Source organism: Mus caroli, unplaced genomic scaffold (genome assembly GCF_978045245.1).
Source record: "Mus caroli unplaced genomic scaffold, Mus_caroli_1 scaffold_9, whole genome shotgun sequence".
NCBI lineage: Eukaryota > Metazoa > Chordata > Mammalia > Rodentia > Muridae > Mus > Mus caroli.
The window spans coordinates 37,292,427-37,318,249 of record NW_028227264.1 but is presented as its reverse complement, the minus strand read 5'-3'; the positions used below and the strand labels follow the sequence as shown (position 1 = coordinate 37,318,249).

The 25,823-nt window shown below is 41.4% G+C and overlaps 1 protein-coding gene across 1 annotated transcript in view; it reads right to left on the bottom strand.

Annotated features, from left to right (window-relative positions):
- Lama4 (laminin subunit alpha 4) overlaps positions 1 to 25,823 on the bottom strand; it is a 146,397-nt gene that overhangs the window by 61,861 nt on the left and 58,713 nt on the right. Inside the window, exons 5-11 of the mRNA XM_021173805.3 lie at positions 25,371 to 25,585; positions 23,419 to 23,493; positions 21,533 to 21,684; positions 18,992 to 19,102; positions 9,843 to 9,954; positions 6,701 to 6,868; positions 4,415 to 4,608 (exon numbers count right to left, since the gene is read on the bottom strand). Coding sequence (XP_021029464.1) covers positions 4,415 to 4,608; positions 6,701 to 6,868; positions 9,843 to 9,954; positions 18,992 to 19,102; positions 21,533 to 21,684; positions 23,419 to 23,493; positions 25,371 to 25,585 — 1,027 coding nt within the window. The remainder of the gene's footprint in view (positions 1 to 4,414; positions 4,609 to 6,700; positions 6,869 to 9,842; positions 9,955 to 18,991; positions 19,103 to 21,532; positions 21,685 to 23,418; positions 23,494 to 25,370; positions 25,586 to 25,823) is intronic.

Sequence of the window (25,823 nt, the reverse complement as noted above, 5' to 3'; positions counted from 1 at the left end):
AGTATCAGGAATCAGGTCCATCTTATTGAGTTGTAGGCCAAAGGGAAACACCTAAAATCCACATTGTTGCCATGACAATAGGTAGCTCTTCATAAATTGATTGGAAGGTCTCATTGTTGAAAACAATACAACTCACTGAATGTGGAGAACTTGAGCTGGTGCCTAGATAGGGTCTTCACCCTACATGCTAGTGTCTTTGGTACAAGTAAGTTTATGCTATCAAAAGAGAAGCATAAACATCAACCCAGCCACAAACCCACTGATCTATATTGGTGTCCTGCCTATAAGATTTGCTAATATAATATAATAGTGGCACAGAGCTTGTGGGAGTAACCAACCAATATCTGATTTGACTTAAGGCCCATTGCATGAGATGGAACCCATATCTGACACTGCTTGGGTGATACAATACCTGAGGTTCGATAGTCCAGAAACTTAGGGGAAGACCAAATATTGCTGTTCTATTAAGAGAACACAGCAGTACAGTGACTCCTAATGACATTGTGCTGTACTCATAGCTCAGTGCCTTGCTCAGACATCATCAGAGAAACTTCCTCCTGCAGCAGACAGGAACACATACAGAGGCCCAAAACCAGACAATATGCAGACCCTGGAACACTCATCTCTAAACAGGATGCTTCTATCAGATCTCTCCTCTAGGGGATCAGGGAACCTTAAGGAAGAGGAGGCAGAAAGAGTATAAGAGTCAGAGGGGATGGAGAACACCAAGGAAACAAAGCCCTGTAAATCAACACGATTGCAGGAATTCACAGACACAGAGGTGCTGTGCACAGGGCCTGTACTATTCTGCACCAGACATGCTCTGAGGGCTGCAAGGAGAAAAGGACACGAGCCCTCATCCCTAACCCAGAAGCCTTCTCCAATTGATAACTACTGTAAATGAAAATTCTGTTTTCTCCAAGGGAGTCTCACTGAGGAAACAAACCACTCTCAGGGGTAGGCTGTATGCTCAGCAGTTAGATGGCCAACAGAAAAAACCTCCACCACATCTTTAGAGGTTCCTTGCCTCATGTTATGTCAGGGTTTTCCTTTAATATTAAAAAAACCTTAATATATATGTTATATATGAGATTATATAACACACACATATTTACCCTATATGTTCTTTGTGTATATATTATGGTGAACGAGTGAGTCTCTATGTCTATATTTGTTTCTTGGGTTCCTTTCCCTTGGTTTGTTTTGCCCTATTCTAATGTTAGTTTTTGTTTATCTTATTACATCATATTTTATCTTATTAGTATCCCTTAGAAGTCAGTTTGCTTTCTAGTGAGAGACCGAAAGGGAATGGATCCATAAGAGAGGGGATTTGGGGAGGAACTGTGAGGGGTTGTGGGAGGGGGAACCATAACTGACATATATTATGTGAGGGAAAAATTGTTTTCAGTAAAAGAAAAATATTTTGCCCAAATTCTTAAGTTTGGGGCTAGGGGTATTGCTCAGTAGCAGAACATGTTCTGATAATGCATAAGGCCATGGATTTGATGCCAGCTCTACAATTAATTACTCAAAGGAATTAAAATTGGGCAGTATAATTTCATGAAAAAGTTCAAAAATCATATTCTAAAGCACAGAATCAAATTCCAGTAAGGTTTCACTTATTCAAATTTGTTAAAGGAAAGACTGATTAATAGCTGAAATACTAGGTTTTTAACTAAATTAATTAAATTAATACCTAGTATTTAATTTTTTCCATTGGAAGAAATGAAAACTTCATAGCATTTAACCATGGAGACATAGGAAAGAGAGTGTGAGTAGTAGTGTTTAGCCATTTGAGAGTCTAATTAGTGTTGGAAAGAGTATTGATCAAGAACAACCAGTATTCACAAACAGGATCTGGATTACATAGCAGGTGGGGGTACTCCATGTCCCTGTTTATACCCATGATGCATTCGCGATATCACATTAGATCTTGGAAAGACAGAATTCATGTACAGCAGGAGCAGTGCTCTTTGGGTGCTTATGATTTTAGTAGGGATAGACAAAGTGTGAACCACAGGTGCACAGATGCACATATACATGCACACACACATGCACACACATGCATGTATGCATGCATGCACATGCATGCACAGACACACACACAGAGGATACACAATTACACATTCAGTAATACCTTTGAAACTGGATCATAGACTATACCCTAAATGTATTAAAGATGATTACAGTGCTAAAATTCATGGCTGTATCAGTATAGAAGAGGGAGGTGCTCCTTCTGATGGTCATTTTCTTAGCCTGGGCTTTAGACGAATGATCGGAATTTGTCTGCCAACCTGATATGTATAAATAACCGAACATGTTTCTCATAGCAGGACTGTATTGTGTGTGCACCCATATGTGTCTATACATGGGAGTGACATGTGAGGGTGGGTGGTTTCCATAGTTTCCACAGAATTTTCAGTAGATGTAAGAATAGAAGGATGTAAGAGCTTTAGTAAGAAAGACATACTACGTAATGAGTCACTTAACCTAGATCAAGGACAGGACAGGACAGAATTAGATAAGGAACTGGGCACAACCATGTGAGCAAAGGAAAAAGGAGGGGAAACAACATGGCCTTCATATCTGGGAGGCAGCTTTTGTATAGGCGTCTGGACACACTGTGGAAACTGTCTGGCGAATGCTGACCATTAGCTAGGAAGCAGCAGCAGCAGCAGGACAGACAGAAGAAGCTTGAAATGCTGTGTGCCCTGCTGTTCTTTTCCTAAAATTCTGCTCATGCTGTTCATTTGTACTTAGTAGAAGAATTTGTTTAACCGAGCTAAAAGAGGCCTACCATCTGTCTGAAATCACGGAAATGCCAAATTCCTCATATTCACACCCATGAGGGTTTTCTAAAAATGTGCATAAGAAAATTTTAATTAAGAGCTAGACTGGCATGCATTTACTTTTAGAACTGAAGTCGCTTTGCACAGGCGACAATGTTCATTTACTGCTTATGACAAAGTCTTGACACATGTCAGTATTTGTCAACAGCTGGTCATGCATGCCTCTGCTTTATTGTTCAGCCCATTGTATGCCACTCCTATTGGTTATGGAGATCATAGAGCCCTAAAAATAAGTCAGTGGAGAATTAAGCATGGTAACTCGCCACATACTAGAATGTATTCTCTAGTAAAGGTGCGTACAGAAGACAAAGCCCCTACTGAGATTGACAGCTCACAGCTGGAAAAGAGAACCCCTTAGGGTTTGCCTCTACATCAAGGCAGATCTTAGCTTCTTTTGTCCTGTAATAAAACCGTCCTTCTATGGCTAAGGGGACAGTTCTATGTTTGGGTCTTCTAAGTGGTCTCTTAAGTCCTTGTCTGGCAGGGTGTGGTCTGGGCTAATAACTTCCCCTATTCATAAAGAACTCTCCACATTGAACAGTTTGGAAGTCTTCATTAGTGAGCCCCTAGCAGAGCTGCTATGATAGTCATGTCTTATACAAGTTTCATCATATTCTGCTTAATGTATGTATGCTAGCTTGCAATCTATTACACATTTGTTAGTGTGTAATGGTTAACATCATTTGAAAGCTCTAATTAAAAAAATACTGAATAATAGTTTGCTCCTGTTTAAAAAAATGTGATGAGGACAAGATATATACATTAGGATATTAATTTATTGAGGGGAAATGATGATTGAAAATCTCATCAGTGGACCAAGATTAAGTTGATCTTATTGATGATAAAATACTCAAGTAAACTGATGGATTTGATACTGGCCATTTCTATTTGTCTACGTTGTTTTCTTAGCCTAAGTTTTACAAACATATCCATGTTTACTTGTGTCATCTCAATGAGGATGGTTGTTCACTGATGGTGGTGGGGGACAAGTGTTCTATGGAGTGGACACATGGTCAGCACTTCCCAGCCCTGTGGGTATGGGAATCAGAGAAAGATAGGCAGAGAAAGATGCTATGGACTTTCTAAGTACCACTCAAGCTATGGTGGTACTTAGAATTTTCCTCACCTTTTTGTGTTTGTATGGTTTTAGCTTGAGTTTAACCAGCTTCCTCTATAGCTACTCTCAGTGGCCTATGACAATTCCTTTCCAAAATTTATACCTTTCTAAAACCTGTAAATATCCAAAAGACAATTCTGGGTAGATGCATGTTTCTTGAATAGTCCTTTTCTGTCTGGAGAAAGCAGTATAGCCTCATGTAGGAGTCTATGCACTAATAAGGGCTCACTCTTACCTAAGCAAAGACTAAACATTTATTTGTCACTGTTCAACTTAATTTAAGGCACAGATATGGTAGTGACTTACAATAGCAAAAAAAGCAACCATATTTAAAATATGAGTGTTTAGGTATAGCAATATTTAAAGTTTTTAATGTCAGTCACTTTTTCTTGGTATAAGTTTAGTTTGTCTATGCCTGACATGAGTTCACAGTTGCTGCCCACTGTACCTCATGGTCCCGCTGCTTGGAAGTGATGGCTCTATTCATGTCTTCTGCATCCCTGACATGGTCGAGGGCCTGGTTAATGGATTCCTGGAGGTCGGACAGCTTAGCGTTGTAGTCGTCCAACTGCTCCAGCACCACGGGGAATAAAGAGCGGGTGTCATTGTGCAGCCGCTGCCAGTTCTCAGCTTGGCTCAGCACTGAGGAGAAATGGAGACAAACTTAGTTTGGGCTCTTGCATTTCACAAAGTAGAGAAAAATTCAGTCGCTGTCTGCTTCAGTGATTGAGATAGGAGAGAGGTTCACAAAAGAAGCCCCAGCGTTTCCAGTTAAGGGAGAGATGCTTTCCTGCTGGATTTAGGAACTCCTGACAAATCAACTAAAGGAAGGGCTTGATAGCTTTTCCAAGAGGATTACACTTTGTACAAAATCTAGGCTGTTATACCTTTCTGCTTATTACCCAGATTACCATAGCTTTATCTTATAAAGGAAAACTGGATATACTCATGGTTATTCCTATGAAAAAGAACCAATGTTTTCTAGTCAGTGACGGAACAAGCATCTATGCTGTTTCTAACCCTTGTTTTTACCACTTTACCCCACTGTTTCCAGTCAGTTAAGGTTTTGGGTGAAATAAAGATTAAATAGCAACAACACAATGTTCTTAAAGTCTCTTTCTTGGCTCATTGGCACATTTATTGATTAGGTACCATAATTCTTGGTCCCCCCATTCTCAACAGGGAATGACAGTCTGTCCTGTTAAAGCTTACCTTTCCTTTCCTTAGCATGAGGAAACTATACAAGTTCCCAACTCAGTAAAGTAAATGTTTAAAATCTACTTATTTACTTCAAGAAACTAAGAGAGAGAAGTAAACGGTCTTTTTTTCCATAGGGCAGTCCGGTTAAATTTCAAAATAGTCAAGGAGCTTGGGAACATCTGGCTCTGATGGTAGAGCTCCAGCTGGCCTGACTGGCCTGAAATTCTCCTGTCATTCTCCCTGGTGGTATGACTTTATTTGTTGTTACAATAAACCTTTATGCCAATAACCGCCTTCTCTGGTATCCACAATAACTGATAGCAAAGGTTGATGGGGCAGCATCTGTGGGAAGAAGACTTGTGCCCTTTAACCTTTGCAGCTCCATCGATTCCCCAACAATCTAATAAAGCTCTCAGACCCCTTCTTATAGTGGATTTTTAAATGTGTAAAATAAAATATATAAAATTTAAAAATGACAATAAGTAAAAATAGCTAACATATAAATTCAAACTAATAACTTTTCAATTTATGTTTTTATTAATTTATCAATCAATCTCCATTAATTATTAAGATCTAGCAATGGATGTATTAACTATAATTATGAGGTATGAATGGAAGTATATGAAATATCAGCAACTGCTGAAATCTGATATGAATATCTATAATTTCCTTTGTTGAATGTATAGATTCTTTGCAACTTTTCTCACTGAGAATGTCACCAATTTTATTCTGAATCCAGGCTGGTCCTGACCAAGAGAACAGATGTGATATGACTGAGTTCCAATTCCAGGCTTAAAGAGCCCTGGAACTTCCTATTCTTTCCCTCTCAGCAGGTTCCCCTGCCATGTGACCAAGTCCAGGCCATTCTCCATGAGATAAAGACATGGAGGGAAAGGTCCAGCTTGCCTGAGTAGTCCTAGCATGAGGTCCACATGAGTGAATTTCACCTATGCCACATAAAACAGAGCTCAGCATGAAGGCTGAGGGTAGCCGAATAACCACCCCATAAAATCAGGAACAAATACATAGTTATAGTTTAAAATGAATATGCTCAGGGTATATTGGCAGGTAGCAATGCTGTGCTCTATAGTAACCAGCTCAGGCACCTAATACTATTTGTGTAGTTTGGTGTTTACACTTTTCATTAAGGAGATGCCACATTTCTATTAGAGATTAAAACTTACCAAAACTCAGGGCCATCAGAACATCATTTTCTACGAAATTTCTCTCAGTATAGGCTTCAGAATTTTATTTTTATTTCTTTTATCAGCCAACTTCTAAGCCTTTATTTTTTTCCCCACAGTAGTAAAAGTTAGGAAGATTAATTCTCAAAGTTGGGCCTGAATAAAAAACTCTTGATCAAAATATTCAAGTTTTCCTGAATGAGTCCTTGAGGTTGTACATAAATTCTACACAGCTAAGAATATTGAGAATTAGTTGTTTGACCAAATGTTGCCCTCTGGCTTGCTGTCCTTTCCTGGTCCCACAAAGAAAGAAGACATATTTGTGTTGGCCAGGAATGGAAGACACATACATTCCTGGGCCTCATCTGCCTCCTCATCTACCAGCTCCCGATGGGTGAGGAATGGCTGCCGGCTTCGGATCTCTTCCAGCATTTTCTGGGCCAACACCAGCTTCTCAGCTATTTCCTCGGGGCCAAGTTCCTGATTCTCTCCATAGTAGAGCATCTTGCTGTTGATCTCTAGGAAGAAGAACATGGTGAGATGGGAGTGGGAAAAGGATGCGCAGGGCTGCCAGATAAGATGGGTGACAAACACTGGTGTCACATAGTCTGATGGCAAGGCTTAGGACTGACCTTACTGTGGACAGAGAGCTCATTCCCAGGCTGAGCTGGTACTGTGCTGTGAGCATCGGAGCTCATCATGAGGGGAGAGGCCAACCCGAGGAAACCACTCTGGGGATGGGAATGGTCTGCCCCAGAGCCTGCCTTGGTTCTCTGCTCATCTGGTATCCATGGTGATCCGAGAACACTAATATTTGAGGCACAACAGTTTGAGGATTTTGTTCAACATTTTGTAGAAATCCTTGGCTTGGGAAAAATCCTTGGCAGTGTCTCCTGTTACTTGTAGCATGCAATGGGGATATTAATTCCATTTTAGTCATAAATGATTTAACAAAACAAAGCTCTAAGCCAAAATGAGAGTACATTTGTAATTGAGCCTTTCAGATAGTTTTCCAATCAAGCTAGTAAAAGGATTAAAAAATTATCATGTGATCATTTTGCTCATATTTTTTTCTGAATAATATATACATTATATATTATATATATATTAAAGTCATATATGTAGACACACACATACATACATATAACATGATTTTTCTATTTGCCTTCTGTGGTGAATATTTTTAAGACTGGGCCATTTGACTTCAAGGTCTGTTTGTCCTACATCTGATGTGGGCTGAAGATTTTAGAACCAAGGGGGCCTTTGAAGCTTAGAGGGATTAGGTAACTTGCTTAAACACTGGCATGTAACAGTTCTTTGATGCCCTCATTCCTATTCCATATGATCAGAGGAGAGGTTGAATGGGTCCCTTGTTCTCTGGTAGCTCTGGGAGGAAGTGCTTTATCTTCCTGGCATAATGAAATTGTAAGTCTGTGGTTCATCATGATCTGTGTGGTTGGCCAAATAAGATGGGTGACAAACATTGGTGTCACATAAATCACACCAGGGCGAGGAGTTGTATTTTATGTGGACACCAGCTTGAAGGTCGCTGGCAGCTATTTTAGAGATGGTTGGGAATGAGAAATGATGTACACAGAGAAATGATGCAATACAGTGTTCTTGAATTTTGAAAGAAGGGACATAAATGGGGATAGATGGTTTTAATGCTCCAAACATTACTGTGAGTGTTACAGGGACATCAACATTGCTAACCCCTCCAAACCCCAAGTATCAAAGCTTTAAACATTCACTTTTCATACAAAATCTAAAATACGATTTATTGAAATAAACTAAATGTAAACCTTAAATAAATCAAACACACCATTTCCCCATTCCCACCTTCACCCCAGGTCCTGGTGGGGCAAAGCTGAATTATTTGGCATTTTGATGTAAATTCTGTTCAGTCTCAGGCTGTTTTGTTTTAGCTATGTCTGGGAAAAAAATATAGACAGTGACACTTGTGCTTTGGTCTTTGGAGACTATTCATACATTATTTTAAAGAAATGAAAACTGATAAAAATTAGTTTCCTTCTTCCCTTTCCTTGGTATTTTTTTCTGCTGTCTTTTCCCATGACCAAAGGACAAGTAAGATGGTTCGGATTCTTTTCAAAGGAAGCACCTAGTGACCAAGGCCTGGTTTGCTAAATAGCAAAGGTGAATACTTCCTCTGTCTGGCTTAGAAGGGTCTTGACTTTATTTGCTGCCTAATGGGGCACTTATTTCTCAATTGGATAAATATGAGGGCATATTTCTAGATTCTGTCTCACTGACTGAACAGATCAATAGACCAATGCTTTAGGAAAGGAATATTTTATCAGTAAATGCAAACACATGAGCTTGAAGGAAGGCAGCAGGAAGTCTGAAATGCACGCCACTTGCTTTTCCTGTGCTTTACAGGCATCCAAGGAAGCGAAGCAAAGATCAATTTTGGCTTTATATGTTCCTTAGCCTAGAATATGCTCCTGGCTCCTCAGTGCAAAGATATGAATTTCTCACGGTGAGTCTTTTTACTGTCACTGTGCCCCGAGATGCATTTGGTATTGACACCTAACTCCTGATATGTATGTATCATAATAAAAAATATGTAGCATAATAAAAAAACCATGGAAACAAATAGCAGATCTTCGCTGACTCTAACCTGAGGAATGTCTCTTTATCCTAGAACAAATGCAGTCTCTTTCGGTTGGGAAATTGAAGACAGATTTCCTGCACTGTTAAAACACTCTTCAAGATGCAGCCTGCAGTTAGTGAAAATCAGAGCTCAAAAGAGTGAAATCTTCAGCAGGACAGGTAGATTCTGCCACAGTGCTTTAGGACACCGAATCACTCACAGGCCCTCATCCCTTTGCTTTTGTGTTGCAAACCTGAGCTACTAACTTCTCTGCTGGTCAGTAAGGAAGAACATCACAAATAGCCAGAAATTATTTGGACTGGTTTGCTCTAATTCTCCTCACCCCACCCCTGCCTCCCATATTTTTGATACAGGGTTTCATAGCATGACCCAAAACTAGCCTGAAACTGGCTATGTGGACCAGGTTCATCTTCAACTCACAGATATCCACCTGCCTCTATCTCCCAAGTCCTGGGATCACAGGTGTGTACAGCCACACCCGACATGGTTTATTCATACACCAAAGACATATTTGAGGGCTGCAAATACTGGAAAAAATGTGACTCCTACTAAACTCTTTCAGTTTAAAGACACCACATTTCCTCTGGTAGAAAGGGTGTGTGGCATTAAATGTAAGTGGAATGCCTTGAAAGAGTGATTGTGAATATTTATTCTTGAACACTGAGAGATACATAGGAACAGGCGTTCAGAAATCTTAAAGTGCAAAGTCGCCATGAAGACTGTACTGAAGCTAAAACCTGTAGCCTTTTGAACAGTATGCTCCTGCACACAGCAATCCCTGACAATACCTGTTATTCAATTGTCAACCATACATTGGATGTTTCTTTGACATGAAGTTAAACAAAAGGGAAGATATTTACCTTGGATTTTGTCCCTCATGTTGTGGGCTTGCTCGACAAGCTGGGTTGCTTGGTCAATTGTATCCATGCTTTCCTTCTCAACCAGCATCCCCTTTCTTGAGGCTTGACTTCCCTACAAATTATACAAATAAACATTAGATTTATGTTATATACTCACCGATGAGGATGGGTGAATATAATGTACTTGTTATGGTTTGTTTATGCTTGGCCCAGGGAGTGGCACTATTAGAAGGTGTGGCCCTGTCGGAGTAGGTGTGTCACTGTGTATGTGGGCTTTAAGACCCTTATCTGAGTTCCATGGAAGTCAGTCTTCTTCTAGCAGTCTTCAGATGAAGATGTAGAACTCTCAGCTCCTCCCGTACCATGCCTGCCCTGAAGCTGCCATGTTTCTGCCCTGATGATAATGGACTGAACCTGTGAACCTGTAAGCCAGCCCCAGTTAAATGTTGTCCTTTATAAGACTTATCTTGGTCATGGTGTCTGTTCACAGCAGTAAAAACCTAAGACAGTACTCATTTGACAAACATGAGGAACTTTCCTGTCATGTGCCAGCTGTATGACATACTGAGTGGTCCTAAGAGTCATGCATGAAGACTAGGTAATAATCAGTTCTAGGATCCTAGAATGCTATTAAAATTCGATAATATACTAAGGTCATAAGTCATGGTTCTGTCCCAACCAACCACGTATCACAGGTGCCTTATCCTTGCAATTGTTTCTGTATCTCAGGATGTCAGAATAGGAAATGACCTATGTATGCTGATCACATGGACAGTGCTCTGATTGAAGCGCTTAAACATAGTCAAAGAGGGAATGATAAAGAAAGAGGGCAGATCCCAAAATGCTCCTACTGGGTGCTCCAACCATTGCTGAAACTGAATCACCACAGAGATTACAGGATATACTCACTGGGATAACTGCTATTTTCAGAGCTTCATTCCAATTTCCCATCAACATTGATGGTTCTTGTGTGCAAATAACATCTCAGGCTGATTTGGCACAGAGTAAATGGAACTTTTTTCCCCAGGGGCTGACTCCACTTAGTCTGGTGCCTCTGTTTCAGAGCTCTGATAAAGTATTTATCACCATTAAATCCCAACTACACTGTGGCTTTAGAAAAAAGTGTGTGCATGTGCACATGCATGTACATATGTGTGCACATATGCACATATGTGTGTGCATTTCTGTATGTGGTCACAGTCAGGAGATGATCAGTGGACATTATTTCCATTGCACTAAGGATATGCCCTTCCTTTTGACACTGGACAGGACAGATAGATTGACGAGTTATTGTAGCTAGGAGGAGTAGTCCTTCAGCCTATATTTAATAAGGGCCTGCTTGCCTTTTCTGGTGCTTTCTTGGTTCAGCTTTGTGATAAAGAGCTATAGTGATCACATGGCTGGCAGGCTGAAGTCATGTGGATGGAGTCCTGGGAGGCTACTGAGTAGGCTCTCCAGACTAGGGAAGTGTTTGCTCCAAACTCTCTTCTTTTATAGAGTTCTACTCAGAGGATTAGGGTATGAGAATATTGGCAATGTTTTTGCCCTTTCTAAGATAAACCAAGCAAGTGTCCCTCTATAGTGGCTAAGGAAGGAGGCACTGAAACGTTATCATAGAGGAAACATTTAAACGTTGTACTGGTTGGTTTTATGTCAGCTTGACACAAGTCATCAGAGTGGAGAAAATGCCTCAACAAGATCTGGCTGGATGCGAGCCTGTAGGGTATTTTCTAAATTAGTGATTGATGGTGAGAGCTGAGCCCATTTGGGAGGGGGACAACTGGGCTGATTGTCTTATGTTCTACATGAAAACAGTCTAAACAAGACATGAGGAGCAAACCAGTAAGCAGCATGCCTCCATGGCTTCCCCATCAAGTCCTACCTCTATGTTCCTTCCCTGCATAACTTCCTGCCCTCCCTGCATTTGATAATGAACGGATATATGTAACTGTGAGTGAAATAAAACTCTTTCCTCCCCAAGTTGCTTTGGTCATGGTGTTTCATCACAGCAAAAGGAACCCTAAGTAAGACAGAAGCCATTTGTCACCAAGTCAGAAATTCCTTAATACAAAATGGGATATCTGCTAGAGGCAATATGGCCATCAGACTCTTCATAAACTACATTCCCTGACTGCACAGTCTCTTCTGAGTCATCACATCCCTTCCCCAGCACCAGTCTTCTCCTGGGCTTATCTAATGCTTTCTGGAGAAAAAAATTGTGTAATCGTTTAAAAATTAGATGATGTAGAAAAATAAAATGAATCTTATTCTTCACACCACACTTCACTGCTTTTAAAACATAAATATGATACACAATACATTAAAATGTTTATGTTTGATCCCATTTAAATGATCCCATTTAAATGTTTAGTCAGAGAAAACTAAACTCATTTTCTAAATAGAACACACACACACACACACACACACATATGTATATATATATACACATACTTTGGTCTTATACGTCAAAGAAATATTCTATTGTTATGACTCTGTCTTTAAACTTACTTTTAACCTTAAAATGTGAAGAGATACATTTATAAGAAAACTTTTAGCTAATGAACACCAGAGGGTGCTGTGAGACATAAAGATGGACAGAATCCGATAGGCATCCATCTTTATCTGTACAGACATAGACATAGAAATAATGTAAAGTGGACATTTATTCCTGGAAATTGAAAAATTACCAAATATAATACAGTATTTAGGGATTTTTTTAAAGATCTAATGTTTTTCCTGGAGCTTTGCTTATGGAAAGAAAATAATGGTATGTGCATGCCATCAAACAGGTGTACCTTGCTTTAAAACAGAAATAAAAACATGTAGTTAAAACATTACCCATAGTTATAAACTTGTTGATTAATTACATCATTAAAAAGGGTTGATCATGTATTCACCATAGTGGTGAATTTTCCTCATATTTATTTGAATTAAGCAATGATGATAACCAATCTGTAGGACCACCATGAATTTTATTATTTAAGTTGCAATACTTTTGTGATTGAAAGTAAGGGAGTTTTAGTCACTACTCTGGGGAACAAGTGTAAATGGAGACAGCAGGAATATTGGTGTGTTTCTTCAAACCTGAATGGTGGATGTCAACTTTTGTGGGCTTCTCTTCCTTCTGTTTAGTGACATCCAGATACCTGTGTATCCCCCATCTTAGGCCTGAGCTGCTGACTTGAGTCTCCAGCTGTCTCTGGACATCTACAGGAAATTACCTCAAACTTAAATTGTCCAGAGTCATTCAATCTGTAGCTTTAATCTTACTCATCCATTCCACCCAGGTGGAAATTCCCTCTTTGCTCCTATAATTTCTAATTGGTTATATGACTTCTATCTAATAGGTCATGACTTCTAATTGGTCACATGACTTCTTTTTAATGTTTATTATTAGATATTTTCTTCATTTACATTTCAAATGCTATCCCCAAAGCCCCTTATCCCTCCTCCCCTTCCCCCCCCCCCCCCCCCCGCTCCCAACTCACCCACTCATGCTTCCTGGCTCTGGCATTCCCCTGTACTGGGGCATATGATTTTCACAAGACCAAGGGCCTCTCCTCCCATTAATGGCACACTAGGCCATCCCCTGAGAGACAGCTCTGGGGGGTACTAGTTAGTTCATATTGTTGTTCCTCCTATAGGGTTGCAGAACCCTTTAGCTCCTTGGGTACTTTCTCTAGCTCCTTCATTAGGGGCCCAGTGTTCCATCCAATAGATGACTGTGAGCATCCACTTCTGTATTTGACAGGCACTGGCATAGCCTCACAAGAGAGAGCTGTATCAGGGTTCTGTCAGCAAAATCTTTCTGGCATATGCAATAGTGTCTGTGTTTGGTGGTTATATATGGGATGGATCCCTGGGTGGGGCAGCCTCTGGATAGTCCTTCCTTCTGTCTCAGCTCCAAACTTTGTCTCTGTGACTCCTTCCATGGGTATTTTGTTCCCCATTCTAAGAAGGAGCAAAGTATCCAGTCTTCCTTCTTGAGTTTCATGTGTTTTGCAAATTGTATCTTGGATCTTCTAAGTTTCTGGGCTAATATCCACTTATCAGTGAGTGCATATCATGTGTGTTCTTTTGTGATTGGGTTACCTCACTCACGATGATATCCTCCAGATCCATCCATTTGCCTAAGAATTTCATAAATTCATTATTTTTAATAGCTGAGTAGTACGCCATTGTGTAAATGTACCATATTTTCTGTATCCATTCCTCTGTTGAGGGACATCTGGCTATTATAAATAAGGCTGCAATGAACATAGTGGAGCATGTGTCCTTATTACCAGTTGGGACATCTTCTGGGTATGTGCCCAGGAGAGGTATTGCTGGATCTTCCGGTAGTACTATGTCCAATTTTCTGAGGAACCACCAGACTGATTTCCAGAATGGTTGTACCAGTTTGTAATCCCACCAACAATGGAGGAGTGTCCCTCTTTCTCCACATCCTTACCAGCATCTGCTGTCATCTGAATTTTTTATCTTAGCCATTCTGACTGTTGTGAGGTGGAATGTCAGGGTTGTTTTGATTTGCATTTCCCTGATGATTAAGGATGCTGAACATTTTTTTTCAGATGCTTCTCAGCCATTCGGTATTCCTCAGTTGAGAATTCTTTGTTTAGTTCTGTACCCAATTTTTAATAGGGTTATTTGATTTTCTGGAGTCCATCTTCTTGAGTTCTTTATATATTGGATATTAGTTCCCTATCGGATTTAGGATTGTTAAAGATCCTTTCCCAATCTGTTGATGGTCTTTTAGTCTTATTGACAGTGTCTTCTACCTTACAGAAGCTTTGCAATTTTTTGAGGTCCCATTTGTCGATTCTCGATCTTACAGCACAAGCCATTGCAGTCACATGACTTCTAATTGGTCACATGACTTCTATTTGGTCATATGAATTCTAATTGGTCATATGACCCATTTTGTCCTACCTGTAATCCTTGCTTCTCTCCTCTTACATCTCCCCAGTCTCAGTCCATCACACTCCTTTACAGGTGAAGGCAAGGAAGAAACCAATCTCTCTTTTCTCATCTCCTGTGGCAGTCTCCCATTGCGCCCCACCTTCACACTCTTCCTGGACCAAGTCTATCCTCTCTACAGAAGAAGAAATGCTTCTGAAATGCAAATCTAATCAGCTGTTTTGCTGTAAATGACTTCAATGACTTCAATGTTTGAAAGCCATACTTTTCTGAGTATGTTCTTCATGGTCTAGCTGATGATATCTTCAACTGCTAATTCTTGCCTATTGTCTTTGACTTAAACCAACTTCAAGGCCAAGGTCAATATTCTTCAGGTGCCAAGAAAATATATGCTATATTTTTACATCTTTTGTATTATGGCACATTTCCCTTGCTTAGATGTTCTCTATAAACTCCTAGTCACTAGCAACACCCAAGGCAACCTTCCCTAATGAGAGGATTCAATGTTTGTTCCTCAGACTTACAGTTTCTCCTGTACCAGGACCCATTGCTAAATGGTACATCATTAAAAAAAAAAAAAGGTACCTGCTCCCTGCTAGACTGTGGCACCTTGAGAGCAGGGCCTATGTTTACTTCAAATCTCTTAGCACCTATCACAGTTACTGTGAAATGACAGGTCTTTAATGCTTCTAGACCAGAAACACAGTTTTTACCATCTTGTCTTTTTGGAAGGATCAGACGCTTTTGATATATTTCCTGTAGTGGTTTTGACTAATGCTGCTTGTATTCTAATGCTAACTTGGGGTCCCCAGGACTGGTGCCTCAGAGACAGAGAAGCTGCATGTAAGATATTGAGTGACCCTGCCTCCAGTTAATTGTGATTAGGGAATAAAGATGCCAATAGTTGGGCAGAAGAGACAGGTAGGGTTAAGGTTTGGCAGGTTTGGGAGAAGCAGAAGGAAGCTCCCATAGGAGAAAAGAAGAACGCGCATGAGAGGAGGAAGGACAGCTGCCATGGTTAGGTAAGCCATAGAAACTTGGCCATGTGGGCTGGCCAATTAGGGCTAAGAGCAGCCCAGATGAAACATAGTAAGTAATAACTTGGGTTATGGATAGGAAGGTAGGTTCTAACAGCATGGAGGGTAGGCAGTTGCCCAGCTGTTGTGCTGCCTAGGCACACAAGGTGTCTTTCACCTTGGAACATAAATGGTCTAAGGTGGGTAAAAACCCACGCTGAGACTTTAAATATTTTTTCCTATACATCCGTTATGACATTTTTTTGCATGAGCTGATATGTAGGTACTCCTCTGTGTGGGTAAAAGAATGGGGTAACTGATCTCTGTCACTATGGCCTCCATTGCAGACTTTTAGGACCCTAGAGTGAAGTGAAAGACTGACAGTGGGAGGGAGCTGCTGTTTCTACCTCTGCCTGTAGGCCACCATGCTCTCTCCACTTTGGGCATTATAGGCTTGGGAGCACAGGAGATTGGAATCTTGGCCTGGTCTTTGGTATTTTCTATATAGGACTCATCAGCAGTAGCCACAGAAAAAGCCTTTGGAGCATGGGTTCTTTGTAACCACAGATACATGGGCATCCTTCAGGGTATTCCCAGGGGTAAATGGTATGAAATGATTGTAGGGATTTCCAAATGGGGGTTGGAAGACTTAGATATGGAAGTTGGCAAACAAACAACAACAATAATATACCTCTCAAACCCCAAACTACTCCAAAACCCAGTGACTTGAGATGAATAGAATTTGTGAGATTTTGACCATATGGAACCCATGGATAGAGGTACTAAATGTCAAGTTTGAGACCATAGTAATATGGTTTTTAATCACTGTTGGAAGGAGTATCCACAAGGAAAGTACAGCATGTATTTGCCTGGTGCCCATAGAGGTCAGAAGAGGGTGTTGAATCTCCTGAGACTGGAGTTATAGACAGTTGTAGCTGCCATGTGGATGCTAAGAACAGAACCTGAGACCTCTGCAAGAGCAGTAAGTGCCCTGAATCACTGAACCAAGTCTCCAGTCTTGTCTAAGTTTTCATAAGCCGTGTTTCTCTCTGAGTATTTTTCTGTCTATTTAAATATTTATTTAGCGTTTCTCTGAGAATTGAAACTGTAACTTGTCAAATCTATTGTCTATATTTTTTAGATCCTCATGCTATATTTATTATATGCCATTTCCTCTTGGTGTTAATAATTGCTTGATTCTATATTCCTGTGAACTTGAAGTTTATTCTTGATTCTTTAATCTACCTGAAGTTCATTTTAATTTATGATGTTGTACTGGCTGGTTTTGTGTGTCAACTTGACACAAGCTGGAATTATCACAGAGAAAGGAGATTCAGTTGAGGAAATGCCTCCATGAGGTCCAGCTATAAAGCATTTTTCTCAATTAATGATCAAAGGGGGAGGGCCCATTGTGGGTAGTGCCATTCCTGGGCTGGTAGACTTGGGTTCTATAAGAAAGCAAGCTGATGAAGGGGTTTGCAGGCCCATAGGAGCAACAATATGAACTAACCAGTACCCCCAGAGCTCCCTGGGACTAAACCACCAATCAAAGAAAACACATAGTGGGACTCATGGCTATAGCTACATATGTAGCAGAGGACGGTCTAGTTGCTCATCAATGGGAAGAGAGGCCCTTGGTCCTGTGAAGGTTCTATGCCCCAGTATAGGGGAATGCCAGGGCCAGGAAGCAGGAGTGGGTGGGTTGGGGAGCAGGGGGAGCGGGGAGTGGATAGGAGATTTTCGGAGGGTAAACTAGGAAAGGGGATAATATTTGAAATGTAAATAAAGAAAACATCCTAAGCAGAATGTTAAAAAAAAAAGAAAGCAAGCTGAGCAAGCCAGGGGAAGTAAGCCAGTAAGTAACATCCCTCCATGACCTCTGCATCAGCTCTTGCTTCCCGACCTGCTTGAGTTCCAGTCCTGCCTTCCTTTGGTGATGAACAGCAGTGTGGAAGTGTAAGCCGAATAAACCCTTTCCTCCCCAACTTGCTTCTTGGTCATGATGATTGTGCAGGAATAGAAACCCTGACTAAGACAGTTGCAAAGGCTGAACTTTGATTTTTTTTTAAAAATTAATTATTTGTGTGTGTGTATGTGTGTGCGCGCGCACATGCATACATGTGGCATGCATAATTATAATAAGAACTTTTAAAAGTGAGCTCACTCCACATGAGTTCTAAGGACTAAACTCAGGTTGTTAGGCTTGTGTGGCAAGTTTTTACCAGCTAATTTTTTCTTTCTTTTTATTAACATTTAAAGTGTTTATTGTATACAATAAAGAACATTCCTGGGATGCTTGATAGCTCTTATCTGTACAGTTCTATGCAAACAGTTAAATGACTTTCCTAGTTGTAGCACATATCAAGTATGTTAGCTGGAATAAATGCATAGAAAGTTCACCATAAGCACAAAATTTCCAGAAAAGCTACTAAAATGGGAAGACAGGAAGATGCCCTTTATCAAATTTCACTGTAGATCTGGCCTTGATTTATTTGAGACACTCAAGGGTCACAGAACTTTTCCTGCCTGGGCTTTTAAAAGCCTCATTGCTTGTGATTCACTAGGCTTATCGAGGCTAACTATATTCTTCAAGGTTGACCCTGTAGTTTAAAAGTTTCCCACTAGATTGAATCATTCAATATAGAGAAGCTCTGTAAGCAGAAAAAAAAAAAATCAAACCAAACCATTCCAAAAAAAACCAAACAAACAAAACCAAGCCAAACCAAACCAAAACAAACAAAAACAAAAGCAACTCAAATACATTCAGGAAGTTCTTGAAGCAGACCAGATTCACCAGGCCCCTCTTTGTCAGAATAAACAATAAAAGCTGAGAGTCCCCCTTCAGATAAATTGAGCTTAGGTACAAAGAAGACCCTCAGACCAGACCATCTGCCTGCAAGAAACAGAAACCAACCGAGGTGCCTGGAAGAGGTTTAGACCAACTGAGTCACTTGGAAAGAACCCTCTCCAACCTGTTGAGCAGCCTGCAGGCTGCATAATGTTTCAGGTTCCCAGCTTTTTAAGATATCAGCCATGCTGTGGTGGGCCTTGGTGATGTAAACTGTTTAGAGTAATTTCTGCTCTTGTAAATTGCTCTTCATCCATATTCCTATAAGTAACTTTGGACTTTGGTAGTATCGGGGGTGAATAGACGTGTGTGTTGTATCTCCCCAGGAGAAGTTTGACACACAGCAGGCACAGACTCGGAACACCTACCTTCTCATGGAGTCCCTCTACATCAGGCAGGAGGCTTCTCAGTGTGTTCTCCGAGTTGTTTATCTGTATCTTTCTTAGGGTATACTGGTTTTCTCTTTCTGACAACCTTGTCTGTGGGAGGGAAAAAGTCAAAAATATTTTATCTTTATTTATTCTTAGATTAAATATTTGTGTATATCTTAGTGTGACTTTAGGAATGAGTGCAGTGTTTAGTGGCCAGAACGGGGTGTTGGATTCCTTGGAGCTGGAGTTAGTGGTGATTGTAAGTCACTCAGCATGGGGGCTAGGAACTTAACTCGGGTTATCAGTAAGAACACCATTAAGTTGCTGAGCCATCTTCCCAGTCTCAGACACCAGAGACTGAGTACATGACTCTTTCAGTATAGGAGATTTAGGTAGATTGTAACTTCTACTCTTTTCTTTTAAAATATATTTTATTATATGTGTATGGTTGTTTTTTTCTGCACGATGTATGTGCAATGTCTAAGAGGCCAGAGAGGGCATTAGATTCCCTGGAATCTGGAGTTACAGACAGCTGTGAACCTTCACGTGGGTACTAGGAATTGAACCCAGGTCCTCTGCAAGAGCAGTCAGTGTTTGCAGTGTTTGTACTGGTTGGTTTTGTGTGTCAACTTGACACAGGCTGGGGTTATCACAGAGAAAGGAGCTTCAGTTGAGGAAATGCCTCCATGAGATCCAACTGTAAGGCATTTTCTCAATTAGTGATCAAGAGGGAAAGGCCCCTTGTGGGTGGGACCATCTCTGGCCTGGTAGTCTTGGGTTCTATAAGAGAGCAGGCTGAGCAAGCCAGTGGAAGCAAGCCAGTAACGAACATCCCTCCATGGCCTCTGCATCAGCTCCTGCTTCCTGACCTGCTTAAGTTCCAGTCCTGACTTCCTTGGTGATGAACAGCAGTATGGAAGTGTAAGCTGAATAAACCGTTTCCTCCCCAACTTGCTTCTTGGTCATGATGTTTGTGCAGGAATAGAAACCCTAACTAAGACAGTGTTCTTAACCATTAAGCCATTTTTCCAGCCCATGTTCTCTGTTCTTAATAGACTGATCACAGACTGCTGCAGAATTTTGTTAAGGGTGGGCTATACAGCTCTGGGAACTGAAAATCTGTCATTTAATATGGTTCAGCGACCTCTGGCCAGGCACTGAGCTTACTGTAGGGAAAGAGCTCCTTTTTCTATTGTTGAAAACATGATAGTTAGGATGGAGGTGGCCCTGGGAATCTGGCAAACTTCAATCTGATTGGGTCTTAGAGAAACTTATCAAGTAGTCAGGATCAAAGAAAATGGATTTTAGAAATGCATTTTCCTTTTCTGGGTATAAAGAGATCAATTCTCTTTATTTTGGGTCATCCCCCGCCCCCCGCCGTTTGCATTTTTTAGAAGCTTGGTAGAAATGTTGCTGTCCTGGGGCCATTTTGGATTAAGTCCCTTAGGTGTGCCTTATGGAAAGGGTGGTATATTTACTGCCCTGGGTCCAGGCAAGTCTTTGAGCATTAATGCTCTTATGTGTCTAGGCAGGAGAGTTTGGCAAAACAGTTCTGAGTGCTCACTAAGATCCTACACAGCACTACAGTTTGGGATACTATTTTAGTCTGCTCTATACATTTTCAGTCAATTGTGGATATTATTTGAACATCCAAAGAGTAATAAACACTATGCCAGATACTGCTTTAATGGTTCTACATATCCTAGCTCCCCTGGTACCTTCCTCATGCCTACATGAGGACACTGAGAAGCAGAGATTAACTTTCCTGAGCTCACGGAGCAATGGGCAGAGCTGGGGTGTGAGCAAAACAATCTTAACCATTATGTTAGCTTGACTAAGAAAATAAATTGGTGTGCTGGTATTACATCTGATGGCTTTTCACTGAACGCTGTTGTTTATAAAAACATCCATTGGTTGTGATGGAGGTCCATTATGAAAGGAAAGCCTTTTAAAGCTTAGATGGGTGAGGGTTTTTTTATTTTTATTTTTATCTATTTATTTTTATTTTTTCCATTGCCTGCCTTTAGCTTCTTTGCTCTGTAGAGGTATGAGAACAAATACACATATGTATATGTTTATGAGTTTGAGGATGTTGTGTATGTGTGTGTGTTTCACAAAGAGATTGAGAGACTGGAAAAACAAGAGAGAACAAGTGTAAGAAGGAAAAATTGGAAGTAGGGAGGGAAAACTCCCCCAAACCCTCCAAACTGAACTAAGGTATACCGGGCAGACTTGCACTTGAATAATAAATACACAGCTTAGAAAATAAAAGTTTCTCATGTAGATATTAATCTTTTAGTCATTTCGTTTTTCACAGACTTTCTTACATAAGTCTACTGCTTTTGATTGGGGCATTAGCTCATGATTATTGTGAACTTTTCTTAACTCTCTGTGTAACTGGGTATTATCTATGTTGAACCTACACAATCTAAAATATAACCATGGAACTCAGATGCCAACGGGTCATAGAGGTTGCTAAGAGGGAGCCTGTGGAACTGCAGTGAAAAGAGCAGACAAAAAGAGCAACACTGAACATACTCTGAGGAGGTGGATGGTAGAGTTCATGTCAGTCACGTGTCTATGCGCCGCGGCACCAGAGGACACGCTCAGCAGCCCGGATTTGCTCTCTTCGATGGAGAGCGCTGCTAATCGCAGGTCATCGGTCAAGTCCCAGACGCACTTATCACAGCCTGGAGATGAAATAGGAATGTCATTTCTGCAGAGGCAAAAGGCAGCCTGGATTCATATGGCTTTAATATAGACCCCCTTGGTTAGTACCATGTTTATTTTTATTTCCCAAGAAATTGATATGGCCACGTAGAACCCGTCTTTACCAAACCAAGCCATACATCGGGCAGGAGTCCCACTTAACATAATGAGAACCGGACATTGAGACAGCAGGTTAATAAGAACACTAATTGTTGACAGAAAGGACTATTATAGGATAGGTGGAGAAGAAGCCCTAACCACTTTTCCTATTATTCACGGTCCCCCTATCCCCTAGATTTTGATCCTGTCAGCTTCCTGTCTTTGCTTGGTGGCAGCTGGTAGAGCAGGCTGGGGGCCAAGCATCATTCTTTTCTAATCAGCTTCTCTCAGTCAGTCCAGGAATGCTGCACCTGCCTTTGCCTCCCCCAGGGAGGGCCTGGCTCCTCTCCATGCCCCCCACCACGACCCCGTGTCTAGATGAACAAGTCCTCAGAGCAGGACTGTAGGGCACACTTGTTGGCTAATGTCATGACTTGGTCTCTGAGGTAAGTGCTAAAGCTGAGACTAAACCTGGGCATGCTCAAGAGACAAGCCCCAGCTTCTCTCTCCTCACCTTTCACACTGTGAGCCCCACCCAGGGCCCAGCTGCCCTTCATGGACATAATCAAAAAGAACACACACCAAGCCTTGAGCCCTATCCTGGCCTCTCTGCACCTTGCTGATTCCCAAACTCCTTCCCACAGGCTCTGCTATTTCCTGCAGAGTTGTCAGACGCTAAAGGGTTAATGCATGCTAATTTGTTAATTTGTTATTAACATAGCACTACCTTTAAGTTCCCTTAGAAAATGAGTCCCCAGACTACAGGCTGCTGAAGAAAAATGTTTAAGGCTATGTAGGCATCTGGCCGCTTTTAAATGGAGCTGGTCCAGGATGCTGTAGTTGATAACTGCACACTTTGCCCTGCTGTGTCTCACATCTCAGGCATCGTCTAAGAGATGATAAACTGGCAGTTTTATAATCTCTTCTACCCACAAGGACTTTTTGGGACCAATATACTTTTCCTTGGAGGAAGGGATGCATGATGTTCAAATACTCTTTGAGACAGAAATTTTTGTTGCTCGTGAGTGACAGAGCAATTTAAGCAAAAGAGAAGGCAGCTCTACTTTGTAACTCCTTGTCAGTTTACTTCCGGTCAGGCTTCACATTTGGGTGTGTTGAGAAGAGCTGCTTAAGTCTCCTGGTGCCCGGGTAGCACCAGTCAGCCAACGTAGACAGGGCTCTGTCCTGAGAGCTGAGTGTGAAGACTAGATAAGTAAGATGTCTAAAGTCTCAGAGTGAGGTCCGAAAAAACTGCCTCAATGCTGACTGAGATGGAGGCCACCAGGGACCTTTGCACAAGGTCCGTTACCCTGGAGCAAATACCAGCCACTAAACCAGGGGTGGGAGTGAAACCCTTTCAGGGAAAGTGATATCACACTCATCTTTACAGTTTTAAAGTACATTTACTACTTACTGTGGGGTGTGTGTGTGTGTGTGTGTGCACCTCAGCATGGGTGTGGATGTCAGAGGATATCTTGTGGGAATCAGTTCTTTTCTTCCACATTTTCGATTTTTTTTTTAAACTACAAATGGGTTGCAACTCCTGTAGCATATTAGAGAAAGTGGGTTAGTCACTAAGGTTCTGCTACTTTTCCTTATAGTTGGGCAGTTCTTGCCTGTAGGGACTTCAAATCCTTCTTCCAAGCACTCTCCGGTTACGCTGTCACACGGGCCGCCCCCACAGTTGCACACTGTGGAGAAAGAAACACAGAGTAAGGAGCCATCTTCTCACGCCTAAAACAAGACGGTGTTTCCATGGTTTCCAGAAATGCTGGCTACTGGTGTGCAATCCTGCGACGGGGATTAATTATATTTATCCTGAAAGGTATGGAGTCTGTGATAACATCCTTTAACCAGTTCAATGCAGGTAAGAGAGATGTTAAAAATAGGACGGGAAGCAAAACTGAATCTCACTTTCCTAGGATTCTTTTCCCAACTCTTTAGGATGCTATCCTAACGCAACAGATGCTTCAGTCCCAAAAGGCCCAGGAAATTTCACAAGGAAACAAAGGCCACAGAGCTCAGCATTCTCCTTTCCTCACAGAGTCTCCACAGCAGCATGGTCCCTGCCAGCTGTGAAGGAAGAGCCCCAGAGCAGGAGAGTGAGGAGGCCCAGGAGCAATGCTTGCCTCCTAAGCTTTGACCCCTGGCAAGAATGACTCCAAACTGCAAAAGAGAGGTATCTGGGGAAAGGATGCTAGGCATAATTCAGGGAAAGAATTGGAAACAAATTTACATGAATTTAAAAGGCTTTCACCTACTGATGGCTTTCTGTAATGCCTTTATAAAAACAAAATTCAATCTTATCCTGCTTTTCATTTTTTGCTTCCCCCCACCCCCCTGCCCAGGATGGGGAGCTGGCAAGGGTGGGGACTGAATCAACCATATGGTTTACCACTGAGTTACATTCCCAATCCCCTGTGAGTTTTTGTGTGGAAGTAAATTTATAACATTTTAAGAAGAATTCCTAAGCTATCCTAAGCTGGTCATAAGCTGCAACAGAACTGTGAGTTGCCCTAACAGAATGATCATAGCAGATTATCTCCAAGGGGCACATCACTCATTACACGTCAGCTATGCAGTGCTCCACACAGTGCAGACTTATTAGACCCCTCTGCAAGCTTGTGCTCTATGGCTTCCCACACGGTGTCATCTAGGATCGATCTGCATCGTTGTTATTTAAATACAGGCTTGGTACTGCTTTGAGAATAATGGCACCAATTTCTAAGGCTTTATTTTTTTCTGACAGCACTTCTAAGGTCCCCGACCCCACGTCTGACTGACTGGACAGTCTTCCTTGTGGCTCTGGAAGTGTTTCCTTCCTGCGGGTATGCTTATTTTGATTGTGCCCAGGTCACAAGTGCGTTCTCCTTAATCTTAAACTCTTCCCTTTGTCAGTCTTTCAAGTGATTCTTTCAACAGGGGTTTTCCAGAATGCACGCTGTAAGTGCACAAGGCCCCCTTCTCCCCTGTCCTTCCTAATAGCCAACCAGGGAGAAGCACCCAACTTCAGCCCTGCTTCCCCTGGCACGAAAGCAGTTTAACTTCCCTTCTGAAGAGCTTCAGTCGATGCAGCAAATGTATAGGAGAAGTGCACACTGCAATGGAACTGAAGTCTAACCCATTAGATTTCTTACACTCCCAGAGAGATACTGACTGACAATCTGAGGAAATCTAGGGGCCCATGTGTGCTCATGCTTTGCAAATTTACTCAAGTGGAATGTTAATTTTATTAAGCATAAGTGAGAGAGGAGACAGCTTCCAGGACAAAATAATTCACTTGAGCCACACCAGCTACCACTTTCCCTTCAATCAAAATCACCAATGTGAATAGAATAAGACAGATATCACTCCTCTGACGTCTCTTGTGAATATCCACCCACGAGCTAAGGTTCACTAGTAGCCTCGATGAGAAGTGTAACTGGGGTCAATGTTGATGTATATTGCTCTAGGTAAATGTCAGGAGGACATTGGCAATATTTCCTCAACAGAAATTCTTCACCCAAGTCAGTCCTGGTGGAGAGCTATGCTGGCCACACAGCTGGCCGAGGGACTTGGGGGTCTGTACCTGCACAGTTCTTGGCCGTCCTGGCGTCTCCATAGTAACCAGGAGCACAGCGTTCACACTTGAATCCGGTGGTATTTCGTAGGCAGTTCCTGCACTGGCCAGTGATTTCATCGCAGTCTTCAAAGATCAGGTTGGGATCCGAATTTCCACTGCAGTCACATTTCTTACAGGTGCTTCCAATGAGTAAGGGGTTTCCATAGTAACCAGGAGCACATCTGAAAGGTGGTAAACATGTTAAATTTCTTAGCATTCATAGTCATTTCATTATTTTTTTAAAAAAATCTTCCCTACATAGAAAATATAGTGAATATTTGTAGATGCCCACCTGGAATTCATATCAATTCTCCCATTTTATTAATATGACCAGACTTCTAAAAATTTATTCTGTTATTTATTTGCATATTTAATTTGATTTTGTGTGTCCCATACAGCCAAAGCTGGTCTTGAACTCAT